The following is a 16,135-nucleotide window of genomic DNA, read 5'->3' on the forward strand; positions in this document are numbered from 1 at the left end:
GGCATGCTTCCCCAGTCGCTCTTCCCCACCCGGGAGCTTGGCTCACGTACCTTAGTAAGCGGAACTGGTGCCTTATGCACGGACACGCGCTAGCGATGGCAGGGTACAAGGTGCGGGTCCACCTGTGACGTTCTACTGCCTTCCAATCGTATCCAAAGCTAATGATAGCCTCGACGCCTCTCTCTCCCAGTCAACACGCCTCTGCCTCTACGACACGTATCACTTCGCTGCCCGTAGTCATAGAACCGGCAGCTCTATTTCCCCAGGTGCCCCTACAACAAACTGTCCCCATCGCTACCATTGCTCCCCCACGTTCGTAAACAGTCATCATGGCCGACGACGCCGCCACAACCACCGAGGACACGCAAATCACCTTCAATGTCAAGGCTGCAAACGACCAGAAGCACGTACTCACTCTACCCAACACCACCACAGTTGCCGACCTCAAGGCCAAACTCTCAACGCCCGAATACGCAGATGTTCCCGCCGAACGCCAGCGCCTGATATACTCCGGTCGCGTACTCAAAGACCCCGACACACTCGCTAGCGTCAAGATCAAGGACGGCCACACAGTTCACCTTGTCAAGGGCGCCGCCAGCAACGCAAGACAGAACCCCGCCAACCAAGGCACATCAAGTACAGCCAGTGGGGGCAACACCCAGACGCCACAGGTGCCGACCAACATTGCTGCCGGAACAGGCAACAACCCGCTCGCTGGTCTGACAGGTGCGCGCTATGCTGGCTTCCACGGCCTACCAGGAATGGACACTTTCGGGCCAGATGGTGGCGTAAGTACAGTCCAGCTCGCTATTCGACAGGGACATGCTAACATGTTCGTAGATGGGCGGACCCCCTACAAACCCCGAGGCCATGCTAGAACAGATGGAGAACCCCATGTTTTTGTCGCAACTCAACGAAGCTATGAACAACCCAGCGGTGGTGGATATGATGTTGCAGAGTCCTATGGTGAGCGCAGGCCCTTACTCTACCCCCCTTACTCTATCTTGCTTTGGTCTAACTTGACTAGATTCGCGACAACCCGATGCTCCAGCAAGTCCTCCGAAACCCAGAGATGCGCCGCATGATGTTCAGCCCAGAGATGATGCGTATGCAACTGCAGATGCAGCGGAATATGGGCAACAGCGGCCCCAGTTTCCCAGCCCCAGGAGCTACAGACAACACAACACAACCAGGTTCAACCGCAACTGGTGAAGGCACGACCGCGACGCCAAACCAGCCCAACACAACTGGATCCACAGACCCCTTCACTGCATTTGGTGGAGCCGGAGCTGGAGGAGCTGGAGCAAATCCATTCGCCAGCCTGTTTGCGGGAGGCCAGAATCCTTTCGCTCCTCAGCAACAAGGTGCCAACACCGGTGCGGCACCAAACACACAAGATGCTTCAGGCACCTTTCCCAACTTATTCGGCGGAGCTGGTGCACAGGGCGGACAAGCGAACCCATTCGCCGAGGCAGCTCAAAGGATGATGCAAGACCCGGAAGCTATGCGCAACATGATGCAGATGATGGGTGGAGGTGCAGGAGGTGCAGGAGGTGCAGGAGCAAACCCATTCGCTGCTTTCGGTCAAGGTGCAGGAGCTCCAGGTGACGCAGCACAACCGGGCGGCGCCAACCCCTTCGCCGCACTCTTTGGTCCCGGTGGTGGGTTTGGAGGAGGCTTCGGTGCGCCCGCAGCACCAGCAGACAACCGGCCGCCCGAAGAAGTCTACGAGACCCAACTCAGGCAGCTCAACGAAATGGGCTTCTACGAATTTGACCGGAATGTCGCTGCGCTGCGACGAAGTGGCGGCAACGTCCAAGGTGCCATTGAACATCTTCTCAACGGCGGATCATAGCGTGTTTTCCCCCGGATTTTCTTGCTCCCTCCAACGCCCTTGTCGGTACCTGAATCAATTGTTTTGACGCAGAATGAAATAGAAGCGATTGAGCGTTATGAAGAGGGTGAGCGAATATGTATGGCGGAGGAAGATGTTGGTTTCGGTCTTGATGGGATAGAGGATGCCTATGATAGTGAAGAGGATTGGAGTTTTGGGTGCGAGGATGATGAGACGCTTGTTGGGGACGAATCAATGTGATGACAAGATGGATGAGGGGTGGTAATTATTCGGTTAGTAGATGGACGCGCATGGATGCGTTTGTGTTAGATACCAGTAGGCAGCTAAGAAAAATAATGCCCATTTATAGATGACTCTTTGGTCTGGCAATGCAAGTTGTGAGAGATGGGGAATGAGGAAAGGATATTGCTAAACTTACCCCTCCACTACCTTCTTCACATACCGCACAACCCTCACCTCAAAATCATTACATCGATCAGCCCAACTCGCATCCTTTGGCAATCTCAACCCTCGCAATCCCCTACTCCATCGTTTCTCCACCACTTCACCATCCCAAACCAACGCCCACTTCTCCTTTTCCTTCCCATCTCCCTCTTCTTCACAAAACCTCCACGTCTGCGCACACTGCACCACACACTCGAGTTGCTCCTCCTTGACTTTCCACGTCTCCAGCACCAAAACCAACGTCTCGAGACCCGGAAGTGCTTGCTTGATATGCGAGCCCCAGGACTGTGGGTCGAGACGGGGGTGCCGATTGCGCAGACGCTCAGAGGCACGGAGGCGCATGCTTGTGTTTGAATGGCGGCCGTCTGGGTGGGAACCAAATGTTGGGTCGAGATGGAGGTGTCTGGTGGTTGAATTCTCATCAGTGGAAGCAGTAGGTGGGCTGCCCCGTGTCCACCAGTCGCTGTGCGTTAGGCGTAGTGTGATGTGTCGTATAGGTTGAGCGGGCGCTACCTTGAGAGTATGAGAACATGGGTAGATGAAATCCTGGGGGATGATGATGGAAGTGCTGTCTAGAACGTCGATAAGGCGGTCAAAATCTTTCTTCTTCTTGTTTTTCTTCTTTGTCAAACTGTCGCCGCCCGCTACAGGTACCAAGATACTGTTGTTATTGTTGGCATACTCCAGATTTTCGCATCGCTTTCTGTCCGATGGGCGTATAGCTCTAACCGGTACGATATAACAACGCCCCTGGTACCTTGAAGTCGCGTTCCAATACTCATTTAGGTAATTCCTCAAGGCCCCGTTCTCCAATCCGTGCTGCGGGAGCGTAATGTCCAAGCTACGTATTTGCGCCAACTGCCAGGTTGACAGGTTGCGCTTTTGCCTCTGGACGGATAGCTCTCCTGTGATGTAAGGGTTGATGCGTAGAGGGGTGGTGTAAGTCTCTAGGTAAATTGCCTTGCATGTGTAAAGCAGGGGGGTAGCGATGTCCGAAGCGTACAAATCAATGCCGGCACAGTTTTGAGAGTACCCAGATGCGCGGTCGAATCGCGCAAAGGGATTGGGGTCTTCGGGTCGGTCGCGGTCCACGGGATAGGATGTTGTGTCTGTGAGGGCGTAGTTGTAAATCATGTCTCTGATCTCGCGGGGGAGAAGCGTGAATAGTGGGCTGTTGCTTTGGTCCAGGACATCTGTAGATTCGATTGACCAAGCAAGCGGCTCGTGAATTGATTTTTTGAGCGGACATGCTGGATGGATGGATTCGGCCGTGCAGAGATGGGAAGCTTCCTCGGTCTTGAGTGCTTCAAGTTCGCGTGCGGCTTCTTGGGCGGCTCTCAGTCGTGCTTGCTCTTCTACTCGAGTACAACCGTCGCAGTTTCCGCATCCGCCTTCTGCCTGCATTCTGGTCCGTGCTATATGTCCTTGCGTATCGAGTAAGAAAACTTCAAAGAGAATCAAGATGTCTTGAAGAATCAAGGAGATGGTTGCGCGTTTATATAGCGTTGTGAGATGGAATGGTAAGGCCAGCCACATGGGTCCTGTTGCCTGAAGCTAAGCCTGTTTCGTTCATGTATTTCCGATACGCAGGTTGCACTGCAATGACATAGTGGTCGTCTGTTATAATTGATCCGAAAGTGTGACTGGATTCGATGTGCGATGCGCAATGGAGGAGGTTTTTGGTTCTAGTAGCAGCCTCAACACCGCCTTGTGACGTTTGAATGGATCCGGCTTGGGTGTAGTGTCGTGCATTCCACCCTCTACATCGACATCGACGCCTGGGTATAACAGCAGCATCTTTATCGCCATATGAATTTTCTCTGCAGACGCCTTCCATACGATATCGCTCATCAACCAGACGGAAGAGTTGGTGTTCTCGTCGCAGACGGAAGAGTCGGTGTTCTCGTCGTAGAGAAGCCCTCTTGCCTCCTCGTCGTGTGTCAAGGCTACTTCCAACTCTTCGACGACTATTATGCTGAATGGGAGGATGAACTTCTGGAAAAGGAAGTTTGTGATTTCCATTCCACTTGTCGTGTTGTCTCTAACAGCTTCAATTGCTCCTTTTGTAATCCTGAACTCATTTCCATGTCCCTGATAGAGGAGTTTCATAATATCCAACCCATTCTTTTCATTCCTTGCGGCAGCTTTAATCACGCCTTCTGTAATCTCCCATCGATTTCCAGCTCCTTGATGGAGAATTTTTATGATCTCCAGCCCGTTCTTCTCATTGTTTGCGGCGGCTTCAAGCACTTCCTCTTCAATCGTCCATAGGTATGCGCGGTCCCGATTAAGTAATTTCATGATCTCCAACCCATTCTCCTCATTTGCAGCGGCAGCTTTGATTATTCCACCTGTAATTTCGATTTCATCTCTACGTTCCTGGAAAAGAAATTTCATGATCTCCAGGCCGTTCTTCTTATTCCCTAGGGCGGCTTTGATCACTTCCTCCGTAACCAAGATTTCGTGTCCACGTTGCTGAAGAAGACAGCTCATAATCTCTTGCCCATTTTCCTCATTTGCAGCGGCGGCTTTGACCACGTCTTCTGGTAATGGCACTTCGAGACCCCGCCGCTTCAGGAAACGGTCTACTTCGCTCACATCTGACGTCTTTGCAAGTTCTACAAAGAATGCAACGCTTCGAGAAGCAAGGTCCTTTAAAAACTCTGGCATTGCCCCGTATTTAACATGCTGTGGTCCGAACAAGAACGAAGATGTGTCGTAAATCACCTCCTGGAGGAGTTTCGTATAGTCTGGACGTAGCCTATCGGTATCCTGGGCGTCCGAAGATATTCCTAGTAAGGCGTAGACTTTATCTCGTGGATCACTTGCTTCGCTTTCGCTGAACTTCAGCAAAAGGTTGTACAGGTCTCTATTCTCGTTCCACCAGGTCTCCTCCCGTAGGCGGCCAGGCATGATGTCCAACACCGCTTGACAATGGCGTCTTGGCTCGATACCTATGAGCGATGGAGCTACAGCAAAGATATGTGACTTAACAGACTTGGTGCCGCACCAGATATTTGCTCTCTTCGCATTGGCGATCTCCTGCAAGATCCAGACTCGTCTAAACCACGGTCTACTCAAGAGCAGATTTAAGCCTTTGCGTAACTGAACATCTGGACCCTTGGAATCCAATAGCCAGAATGTGGTCCACTGTGACAGATCCCAGTGACTGCGCTTATATCCATATATTGAGCTGTGGTTTTCCAGTTGCTGTAGAGACCCCATGAGGACGTCAGTCTCTTGCGTCGCTTCACCTAGCCAGACTACTACCTCTTCCGCTTGCGAATAGATCTTACACATCTGTTGAACTTGATGTCCTCGTTCTCTCATATTGTTTTGATCGATGCAAATAGCGTCAACCCAGATCACCCTATCTATATGTTCTGAGCGAAGACGCTGAAGGGCTAAGTATAGGTTTTCAGTAACTTTGAGGGATCTCCCGTTGACTGTCACAGTAAAGTTCTTATCCGCGCCGTCCCAGGTATATGATAAAGCATCATATGGAATGAGGTCGGCACCGTCGAGGAAGGCCTGATACAGCATACACTCAATGATCGACCCTTTGCCTCTTAGTAAATGTAGGAGCCGAAGCGCCGGGCGGTCGAGGTCAATCGGTTCGTAGACAAAGCCGTCCATTTGTGCCATATGCGGGACTGCTTCTTCGTTAGCTAGATGAACCACGGCTGAGAGACCTGAGTCTAGCCTACCTGGCTTTGATAGTATAGTACTGCACAGTTCAACGAGGACTGTAGGAACAGTACATATACAGAGTTCTCAAATAGTGAAGGTAAGCGTTACTTGTATGTTTTCGAGGGTTGCGAGATGAGCCCAACATCAAAAGGGAGGAGCATGGCGGGGTAACAGATCTGAAAACATGAGACGTTTATAGTGGCAGTGCAAGGCTGAATCTCTGGCATGCCGAAGCCTACCATGCCCGCTGTGTCTGATCTGTACACCCTGTTCTAGGACCTCTTCTGCTTGCGGATAGATCCTATGAGATATCGATGAATAAGACAAATACTGGATTTTAGGCAATAGCAGATACTCACTAAGAAAAGAGCCGAAAAGTACCCTACTTTTTATCGCATCTGTATCCACTAGCGTTCCAAGACTCAAAGAGGGGCTGAGCCTAGGCCACATGATCACTATACTCCATTGCTCCATCATCACACCACTCAAGATTGTTGCATTATCTCAGCCTCAGGCTGAAGCGCTGCCTTTACGTCAATTCCGCCTTCAGCTCCTCCATGGCCTGGTCGAGATTGCGCCTCAAATAGGCTGACAGAACGGAGCGAACGCACATGATTGGCCAGGCGATGGTGTCAGGAGGGGTAGCTTGGAATGAAAGTTCCATAGAACAGAGGGTTTTCTGTCTTGGGCTTCCGGCCAAGACTTCTCGTGGGTTATGAAAGAACAAAGTCGACTCAGGGTGAAATGGCACTCCTTGTACGAATTAATCAGAATTATATACCATGACGTCCCCATACACGAAGTTACATGGAAAGAGCATTAGAATATTTCATCTTAATCCCCCGAGTGAACCCTCCGGCAACATATCAGGCTCGCTTCTTGAGACATCACTACAGAATCCTACGGCCTACGATGCGCTGTCATATGAGTGGGGAGCGCCAGAACCCAAATTCTCCATAGGCGTTGGAAGTGGAAGCATTCAAGTGACCAAAAACTGCTACGAAGCCCTTCTAAAATTGAGACACCGCGCTCGAAAACGGATATTGTGGATCGACGCCATTTGCATTAATCAGCAAGATGAAAAGGACAAGAGCCATCAGGTCGCCATGATGGCCGATATCTATTCGAAAGCTGACAGAGTCATTGTGTGGCTCGGAGAGAGTACGCCAGAGTCCGACTACGCACTTGATTGGTGCCAATATGTGTCCCGGATGTCTTTCAACTGGCCCGTAGCAAGGTTCAATCACAGACCAAACCTGTTGAGAGCAAAAGAGCGGCGTCGAGTCGCTACCTGGTTCAGAGAACGCGGTACAGCTTGTGAGTTAATACGCAAATCAGAGTCTTTGTGAAGTAGATTCTGACCTGCCTCAGATGCTCTTCGTTTTTGCTCACGGTGGTTTACTGGGCACGAGATGCATTATAGGTCAGAATCGATGCAGGACTTGTTTGGTAGAGGCTGGTTCACCAGGACCTGGACGGTCCAAGAAGTTGCCCTGGCCTCCGCTCCTCTCGTAATGTGCGGCGAAAAGACAATACTATGGGGAAACTTGATGGGCGGCTTCGACGTTGCCTTCGAACACGAAAACACCGACACAGTCCGTTCTGCGCGCAACGCAGCGCAGTGCATCGAAATCCTCTGGCTGTGTCTTTTACAAAAGAGCTGGGACGACAGCGACGCTCGGTTCTACGAGATGGCACTGAACCTATTTTCGTCGGGCTCGAAGAAAGAGACGCTTCGAAGATTTCGCGTGCTCAAGGAGGTTTGCGTGCGTGCATTGCTAGTACTCGTTATTAGTATGGCGATATACCGATTCAACAGGGATCACTGGAGACTGGAAAACAGTGATTGGGATGCATGGATACTTGTCATTCTCATCTTCTCGCTCTTTTTTGTAATGGCGTTCCTCAACCCGCCCGAAGGATTTGCCGAAGGTAGGCAACAGCTGCTTCGAAAGGCTCTGATCAACAACATCAACCTCGTCCGCCTCCGTGGCGCGACCGACTTGCGAGACAAGGTTTTTGCATTGTATGGCGCATTCCAAGCTCTCGGTATCACCTTGGACGACCCAGAATATGAACACAGCACCATTGCTGACGTCTATTTTCGTTTTGCACGACGCATCGTCGAGTGGCAGAACAATCTGGATATACTAATCGAAGCTTCGTTGCCCTCGTATCCAGGAACACCTACTTGGGTGCCTGATTTGAGCAGAGAGTATCACAGATGGGAGGTGCAGCATTTCAAGGCTGCCGGAAATTCAGCGCCTAATTTCACATATTTGATCAGGATACTGCGAGTCGCAGGACTACTTGTGGATATGGTAACTGAAACCTGGGCGGCGGAGTGCCAATGGAAACTCGGCTTCTTAACAGATGAGAAGGGATATGAGGGGATCACTCCAGGCCCTGTACAGGCTGGTGATCTGATAGTATTGATCTCTGGTCTGCGGGTGCCCATGGTACTCCGCGGCGTGGGTGAAGGCTATCAAGTCATTGGGATGGCCGAGGTGAAGGGAATCATGGATGGCGAAGCTTGGGATGACAAAGTACTCAAAACTATGTTTGACTTAGTGTAGGGTGCTTCCAACCCCCGATAAATGCATAATTCGTCTGCTTTTCGGTCCGAAAGTCGTTCGCGAAGAGCCGTCACCGCCCATTGCGCATAAGGGGTGGTGACAATCGATATGGCAGTAAGAAGACAATAATATGCCATGGGTCACTTTTGGAACCCGAGTATTTCATGCTAAACTGACCAACTCCCATCTTGGATTTGCCTTCCTCCAGTCCAAGATACTGACTTCTTGTACCAGCTGCACTCTCCTCTTCACTTCGCCCCATTCCGGTACGCTCTCAAGCAAGAGTAGGTGAAGCCTCTCAGGACCTGTAACACTTTCCTCTAGATAACGGTAGTACTCAGGGCAGTATCTCGAAATATAGACAAGGCTGTGTTCGTTACCGATGCCAGACCAGAGTGGGTCTATTTCGACTGTGGCAAGCTCAATGTCGGTGCCGGGTATAAGGAGGCGAAATTCCCTCCTCTCGTTCCAAGAATTAGTGATCGGGTTGGGATGAACCAAAACTGTGGCGACGCTGGTGTAGAATCGTAGGATGTGTGATATTGGAGGCATTTCCAGCTTGGACATAAGAGGTAACACTGGTTCGTGAGTAGATTCCACGCTCCTTGGGTGACCAGGTAAATCCCATTCACTGAAATGGCTGTACTCTATGTTGGTTTCAATTGAGGTTTCAGTCTTTGCGGGTGATGCCGCCGCGGATTTAGGATGAACACCCTGAGGGTCTGTGTTGCAGTCTTGAGGTTCGAGCTGCACAGTCCTTAGTTGCAACTGGTCATCATCTTCTTCAGTCGTGTAATAGAACCAAGTGAGGCTCCATACAGAACGTCCATTGTGCTTGCTGCGAGTAACGCGGTATCGACCATCCATGATTCCGATGTCGGTGTCCTTCCTTTTACAGTTCGCAAAGCGCAGGTAGTTATCACTGCTGCGCCATCCCACCCAGCTCCAGCTGGGAAATCCCTCTCGGCGTAAGTCCATCTGATGCACGTCGTGATACCATGATAGGCCTCTCAAAAAGTGGTATTGAGGTATTCCCCATATAGCACGACCATGCTGTGCTTCTACAGATCGTAGGATTCCCCTAAAAGCGCGTATCACATCGGCCTCGAAGGTCATCTTCCGCAGACTGTAACTTTGAACCAGCGACCAAAAGTTCCTGTCTTCGAGGGCAGTGTGGCGGGTGTTGTACGTATCGTACGCGGTGTGCTCTAAGAAATCGACCATTTCCATTCGGCGTTTCCTCCCGCCACGCATATTCTCTCTATTGAGTACAGTGCCAGAGTTGCTTTCCGGTGTTTCCATGATCGTATCCTCGAACCACGTCGCGGCACCACAGTGATAGAAAGCTTGAGCATCGGTGAAAACCAGAAGTCGGGCAGAGAACAACTTCTCTTGTAGACACCAAGCGCGCTTTTCCAATGGACAGTCTACTATGGCAGCCCCATATGTCGGTTTAGAACTCAAATAGCGAGTTCCGTTATATTCGAAGACCGCCTGAGAAGGTCCACGAGGCAGGCTAATGCCCGGAAGACCCAAGTCAGCATTTTCAGCAATAGCCACTATGGTGAGAACAGCAGATCCATAGATTCTGTCCATTGCGTCCATATGGCTTTCGACTTGTCCAGAGTTGCTTTGGTCGATGCATAACGCGTCCACCCATAGGTTCGCAATCCCTAGAGCTGCAGCAACTTCCAGTGCATCCCTAAAGGTTTTAGGAACGTTCTCTTTGGTTTGTGCCAATGCGCCGGGTGTAGTAAGCCAAGCTTCGTTGTCTTTGGATAGCACAAGACGCTTCGCGTTTCCCCAGACATAACTGAGTGCCGCATAGTCGACGTTGCCACTTGTCCTTACAACGCAACGTTGCTGGACGTCAATGACTCGGAAGTCTGGAAGGAATTCCTGTGTGTTTGGACAGCAACCATGGCCGTCTGCTGAGTTTTCATGTCTCGACATACAGATCTTGTGCCAGCTTGCGGCTAGTGACAGATCGACCATGGCATTGACAGGCCTGCTACAAAACATCGATGAATTGAGTTCGTCTGGAGTAGCATCGTGAACTTGTAAAATTGGAAGTATGACGGAGTAGTTTTTCATTCCGTTCAAGGGGTAGTGATCGTTTATATAAACCAGTGGTCTGTAATAAGTCTTGTATACCGAGTGGTCAGGGGTTTTTGCCATGTGCTGGGATCCAACGGTGCAGGTTTCAACAACAAGCTCTTGCCAGCCCTCGCTTTGGATCCATGGGCTTGCTTCCAGAACCTGGGCTAGGAACCGGCAGCAATGACATGTTGGAGAGCTTTGCGTAAGTTCATTAACAGTCCACCTCCAACGGGCAGCCGAAGGACCCTTATACGGGGCATACCGTTGAAGCGGTTTGCACCATCGCGGGAGCATGTCGAAGCATCGCGCACGCAGAGACTTCCAGCGGGCAGCTAGAGGATTCTCAAACGGGGCATAATTTTCAGGCGGTTTGCACCATCGCCGGGCCATATCAGTGCATCGCGCGCACAAAGGCTGGTGGCGAAGCTTAACGACCAATGATGACTTGGGCGCTGTGGCCAGAGGAATATCAGGCTCCATGGTGGAAGTTCAGCAGACTGAGAGATGAATCCATGATCGGGCAGCACCATCTTATCAGCTTTGGAAAGCTTGAAAACCGGTAAGCAGCTGCGATCCTATGGCTGATGGCTGAGACTCGATACGGCCGCGTGGCTGTGAACGAATAAAGCGTGCAGGCGAGGTACAGCTGAGAGGAGAAGTGGGGCCAACACAGCATGAGGCGTCACAGCGGAGAAGGCGCGCTAGCACAGAGCTAGGACCATTTCGTCAACGGGTTCCTCACTGTCCATCAGTTTCACGACAAGACGCGACGACTCCACCAACTCCGCTTCGCTGTATCCGATTTTCTTTTAGTCCTCTTCATTTTGCGTTGCGCATCATGACGAGCATTGACGACCTCTTCAAAAGCGCAAATGGCTCCGCAAAGCGCAAGTTCGAGAATCCAAACGAAGCCGACCCAACCCAATCCTATAAATCCGCAAAACTCGACGTAAATGGTGACGCCAAAGGCGCAGTCCAAGCCTCAGTAGCCGATGAAGACGACGAAGACGAAGCGGGGCCCTCGTTACCACCCGATTTTGAAGAAGGACCTGGCGACGATGACGAAGGACGGTTCTTTGGCGATGGCCTGGATGAGAATGCGCGGGATGCTATGGAATACATTGATGCGCAAGACGGCGACGAGGCGATAGGGGAGGAAAAGTATGACGTGCCATGGGTGCGCAAGCTGGCGCTCAACTTTGAAAAGAAGGTCAACAAGAACGCATCGCTGCGCGCAAAGTACGAGGACGACCCAACAAAGTTCATGGAGTCTGAAGGCGATCTGGACGAGGGAATAAAGGCGCTCAGCATACTTTCAGAGCATCCGGAGCTATACGAGGAGTTTGCGAAAAGCACCGCGGCGTCCAAGCTGGTGGAACTATTGGCGCATGAGAACACCGACATTGCAATCGCAGCGATTGAGATGATATCCGAGCTCACAGACGAAGACGTTGGAGGAGAGCAAGAACAATGGGATGCGCTCGTTACCGCATTCATGGACGCCGATCTATTCAGTCTACTCATATCGAACTTCTCCCGCTTCGACGAGAGCGATGAGGCCGACGCATCAGGCGTCTACAACTCCCTCAGCGTCATTGAGAACCTACTATCACAACCTACATACACCGACATAATAGGGCGGGAAACTGCTCTACTGAAATGGCTACTAGACAGGATACAAAAGCCCGAGAAACCAACCACCCAGAACAAACAATACGCCTCCGAAATCCTCTCCATCCTCACCCAATCCTCGCGACCGAACCGAAACCACGTAGCCGACGCAAACGGTGTCGAGATCTTCCTCACAAACCTTGCGCCGTACCGAAGAGACGACCCAGAAAAGGATAGCAATGAAGAGGAATACATGGAGAACCTATTCAACTGTCTATCCTCCATAACAGAAGAACCCCTAGGAAAAGCCAAGTTTCTAGAAGCAGAGGGTGTGGAGCTCTGTCTCCTCTTTGTCCGAGACGGCAAGACGAGCAAGAGCCGTGCCTTGAAGGTATTAGACCACGCCTGCGGCTACGCAGAAGAAAGCACTGCACCACAAACAAACGGCACTTCAAAAGGCAAGGAACCAGTACAAGAAAGCACACTTAACAGCGCAACAGCCGTCTGCACTAAACTCATCGACTCGCGCGGTCTCAAACCCCTCTTCAGCACATTCTCCAAAACAAACAACACGAAAAAATCTCACAACGATCCCCAACAAACCGAACACATCCTCGGTATCTTCGCCTCTCTCCTGCGCTCTCTACCCGGTAATTCAGACACCCGTTTCCGCCTCCTCGCCAAATTCCTCGAAAAGGACTACGAAAAGATTACAAAACTAGTCTCCCTACGCAGAGACTACGTCACCCGTCTCTCCGCCTTTGACCAACGGTTAGCCGAGAAGCGAAAAGCACTCAGCAAAGACGAGCTGGAGAGCTTCGAGCTAGAGAATATTCCTGAGCGGCTGAGCGAGGGCTTGTATTGTCTGGAGAGGATCGATGCCGTGTTGGCTTGGTTGGTGGCTGAGGATGCGGGTGCCAAAGTGGCGATTGAGAAGGCGTTGGGGGAGCGGGATGAAGGGCTGGGGGATGTCAAGAGGACGTTACAGGCGCAGCTTGATGGCGTTTTGGCTGTTGAACCGGCTGAGAAGGACATGTTGGAGACGCTGGTGGGGTTCTTGTAAATAACGTATACATGGGGGCTTTACGCAACGGATTTCTGTATTGATAGGTGGTGAAAGCGAACATATATGAAAGATGTATGCTGGTATTGATATATGACTCTTTTTTTTCTTCCCTTTTGGGAATAATAGTACTCGCCTATATGCAGATGCTCGAAGACACCATTGAAGTAGTATATAAATGTATCAACCCTACCACGCTTTTCATCTCACCATGCAATGCACACGCCCATGTATTCAGGCATCTCCAACAGAACGCACCGTCTTAATTCCTTCCCCTTCTCTAACCCTCGGCTTCAATCTCATACGCATTCGACTTGTGCTTAGGCTCAAACTTGAAGTTGGGATGCGCAGGACCCAAGAACATCTCACTATATCCCCACGTTAGCCAAACCATTTCAACACAAGAGTAACAACCAAAAGAAAAACATACCTGAGCTTAATCCAATCCTTGTAATGCTCACTAGCCATCAAAGTCTCCAGATCGTTTCTTCCCCTAAACCTCGGCGGGCGATCCTGGATATTAGGAGGTAAATGTTCCAGCAAGCCCACAGGCACATAGCGATGCGCGAAGCTAAGCCACTCGAGCAAGAAACGGCGCGTCGTACCAATACCCATCTCATCGGAACCCCAAGTCTGCAGACCGTACTTGGTAAACTTTTCAATATAAGACAGGCGTTCCGAGGCAGACTTGTCAAGGTACTGGCCCTTTTCAATTTCCTCAAAGAGCCAGGGTTTGATGAGCGCGCCGCGGCCCACCATGACGGTGTCGACGCCGGCGTTGTCGAGATGGTTGTAGTAGTCCTCGTGGGAGTAGCAGTCGCCGTTGCCGACAAAGTAGACGTGGCCGCCATTGGCGAGGTCACGGGGATCAGCTTCAGCGACGGTGTCTGTCCGGTCGGCCTGTTCTTTGCGCAGGCGGTTGATGAGGGCGGAGCATTCGGCAATGTAGGACCAATCCGCGCTGCGCGAGTAACGCTGTTGCTTGCTTCGGCCGTGCAGTGTAATGGCTGCGATGCCTGAGGTGCCCTTTCCGGATTCTACAGCCTCGTGGCCGCCGAGGACGAGGCGCTTGATGAGCTTTTGAGCGGTGGGGTGGTTGTCCTTGGTGCCCATGCGGATCTTGACTGTGATGGGGACTTCCTTGGAGACATAGGTCATGCCGCGGAGGATGTGCTCTAGCTTTGCTTCGCTGTCAAGGAGAGCGGAACCACTTCCCTTTTCACAGACGAGGTTGATGGGACATCCGCAGTTGAGATCGATGGCGCGCAACTTGGGGCAGTATTCGGTCAATACCTCGACCGTCTTGGTAGCTAGCCATGGCTTGTTCGCAGCAATCTGTGCACCAAATTTCATATCAGTGGAGTTGTCGTAGCCCTGGACCACAGTGTTCTTGCCCAGGAATTTCGGAGGAGTTATCTCGGATTCATGGGCCTTGAGAAGTGGCCATTCGCCCTTGTCACCTTGGATGAGTGGCATACCCATGGCCATCTCGCTCCAAGTCACTTGGCAGCCAAAGTCCACGCAGAGTCGACGGTACGGCATGTTGCCCTGGGTGGTGAGAGGGGCGAGCATAGGCGTCTCGGGTCCATAGTAGAGCCTGCGCTTCTCCGACGGTCTGAAGGGTGCTTCGACGTACTCTGCCCTACGTGCCTCTTTTTCTTCCTTGAGAATCTCCATATTCATCTGAGCTGCATCGAACATCTCCCTCTCGTTGCGGTGGTTCTTCTCGATCCATTCAATGTACTGGTCAGCCCTCGGAGTGCCAATTTTCCGTCTTGACAAGCCAATCTTGACATCCTTTGGCACAATGTTGACCACCTCAGCCTCTGCTTCCTCGTCGAAGCTGGAGAACTTGGCTTTGCGCTCGGGATCTTCCTTTAGAACCAACTCCTGCCTGCCATCTTCTGTAGTGCGCTCCTCGGAATGGCTGCCGACGAATCGACACTTCCAGCCGAAGTGACAGAACCCTTTGACGGCATAGACCGGACATTGACCATCGAAAGTGGTGAGGTCTTCCCGTCGGCCTTCCTTTAGGTACTTGCGGATGTCATGTTCAAATTTGCACTTTTCGCCAAACGGACACTCCTTTGGCGAGAATTCGTTGTACACTGCACGAGTACCGCAGAGTGGTAGCTTGTCGCGTGAGCTGCCGAATGTGCGACTGGTGTTTTGGCCTTTTTGCTTTTTGTCTTTCTTGCTGTTCTTGCCGTTTCTGGGGCCATCGCGGGCATCCGTCTTGGGCAGGCCTTCAGATTTGTGCTCTGCATCGGCGCCCTCGGCTGCATCGTCGTCGATGACTTTGTCCTTTGTATCGGCCTTGTTGTTGTCCAGGCGTATCAGAAACCTGGTGTTCTTAGCACGTGAGTGGTTCAGGTTGGTGGTGTAGTGTACTCTGCCTTGATGGGCGCAACACCCTTGACTCGCTTGACAGAAGTGTCAGCATCCTCAATGTCTTGGCTATTGGTCCTGTTCCTCTTCTTTGGACTCGCAGGTGGTTCGGATTCCACATTCACGGTACCGTTGCCAGCATTCACGCCATTAGTGGCGGCACCGTCCGGGGCGGGATGGGCGGGCGCAACCTTCCAAGTCTCTTCACCTGTCGTCATTTTATGCAAGCTTCAAAACCAGACTTGCAGTACGCGTGTGTTGTTGGCGTTGCTGCTCAAAAGAGAAAAGCACTCGCTCAAATTGTGAGGGCGAATGCGGCTAGAAGAGGCTAGACCGGCGGCCCATGCGCTAGTGAGCAAGTTGGGAAAGCTGCGATCATACGTCACAGCTAGGCACTGGCGGCTGGCG

General features: G+C 51.5%; 7 protein-coding genes across 7 annotated transcripts; 3 read left to right on the forward strand and 4 right to left on the reverse strand.

Moving 5' to 3' along the window:
* Positions 1 to 329: 329 nt before the first annotated feature.
* AA0111_g10542 (hypothetical protein) lies at positions 330 to 1,855 on the forward strand (the record flags this gene model as incomplete). Its single annotated transcript, XM_028644305.1, has 3 exons — positions 330 to 788; positions 841 to 966; positions 1,028 to 1,855. The coding sequence occupies 3 exons, from the start codon at positions 330 to 332 to the stop codon at positions 1,853 to 1,855; spliced, it is 1,413 nt and encodes a 470-aa protein (XP_028501882.1).
* Positions 1,856 to 2,269: 414 nt separating this feature from the next.
* On the reverse strand, positions 2,270 to 3,703 carry AA0111_g10543 (hypothetical protein; the record flags this gene model as incomplete). The annotated part of the gene is made up of 1 exon (XM_028644306.1): positions 2,270 to 3,703. The coding sequence occupies one exon, from the start codon at positions 3,701 to 3,703 to the stop codon at positions 2,270 to 2,272; it is 1,434 nt and encodes a 477-aa protein (XP_028501846.1).
* A 216-nt stretch (positions 3,704 to 3,919) lies between these two features.
* Positions 3,920 to 5,935, reverse strand: AA0111_g10544 (hypothetical protein; the record flags this gene model as incomplete). Its single annotated transcript, XM_028644307.1, has 1 exon — positions 3,920 to 5,935. The coding sequence occupies one exon, from the start codon at positions 5,933 to 5,935 to the stop codon at positions 3,920 to 3,922; it is 2,016 nt and encodes a 671-aa protein (XP_028501888.1).
* A 1,568-nt stretch (positions 5,936 to 7,503) lies between these two features.
* AA0111_g10545 (hypothetical protein) lies at positions 7,504 to 8,565 on the forward strand (the record flags this gene model as incomplete). The annotated part of the gene is made up of 1 exon (XM_028644308.1): positions 7,504 to 8,565. One exon carries the CDS (start codon positions 7,504 to 7,506, stop codon positions 8,563 to 8,565), a length of 1,062 nt encoding a protein of 353 aa, XP_028501895.1.
* A 162-nt stretch (positions 8,566 to 8,727) lies between these two features.
* On the reverse strand, positions 8,728 to 10,560 carry AA0111_g10546 (hypothetical protein; the record flags this gene model as incomplete). Its single annotated transcript, XM_028644309.1, has 1 exon — positions 8,728 to 10,560. One exon carries the CDS (start codon positions 10,558 to 10,560, stop codon positions 8,728 to 8,730), a length of 1,833 nt encoding a protein of 610 aa, XP_028501850.1.
* Positions 10,561 to 11,503: 943 nt separating this feature from the next.
* AA0111_g10547 (hypothetical protein) lies at positions 11,504 to 13,339 on the forward strand (the record flags this gene model as incomplete). Its single annotated transcript, XM_028644310.1, has 1 exon — positions 11,504 to 13,339. One exon carries the CDS (start codon positions 11,504 to 11,506, stop codon positions 13,337 to 13,339), a length of 1,836 nt encoding a protein of 611 aa, XP_028501849.1.
* A 280-nt stretch (positions 13,340 to 13,619) lies between these two features.
* On the reverse strand, positions 13,620 to 15,945 carry AA0111_g10548 (tRNA-dihydrouridine(47) synthase [NAD(P)(+)]; the record flags this gene model as incomplete). Its single annotated transcript, XM_028644311.1, has 3 exons — positions 13,620 to 13,707; positions 13,770 to 15,683; positions 15,731 to 15,945. The coding sequence occupies 3 exons, from the start codon at positions 15,943 to 15,945 to the stop codon at positions 13,620 to 13,622; spliced, it is 2,217 nt and encodes a 738-aa protein (XP_028501897.1).
* Positions 15,946 to 16,135: the final 190 nt, after the last annotated feature.

Source organism: Alternaria arborescens (assembly GCF_004154835.1).
Source record: "Alternaria arborescens strain FERA 675 chromosome Unknown contig_36, whole genome shotgun sequence".
Taxonomy (NCBI): Eukaryota; Fungi; Ascomycota; class Dothideomycetes; order Pleosporales; family Pleosporaceae; genus Alternaria; species Alternaria arborescens.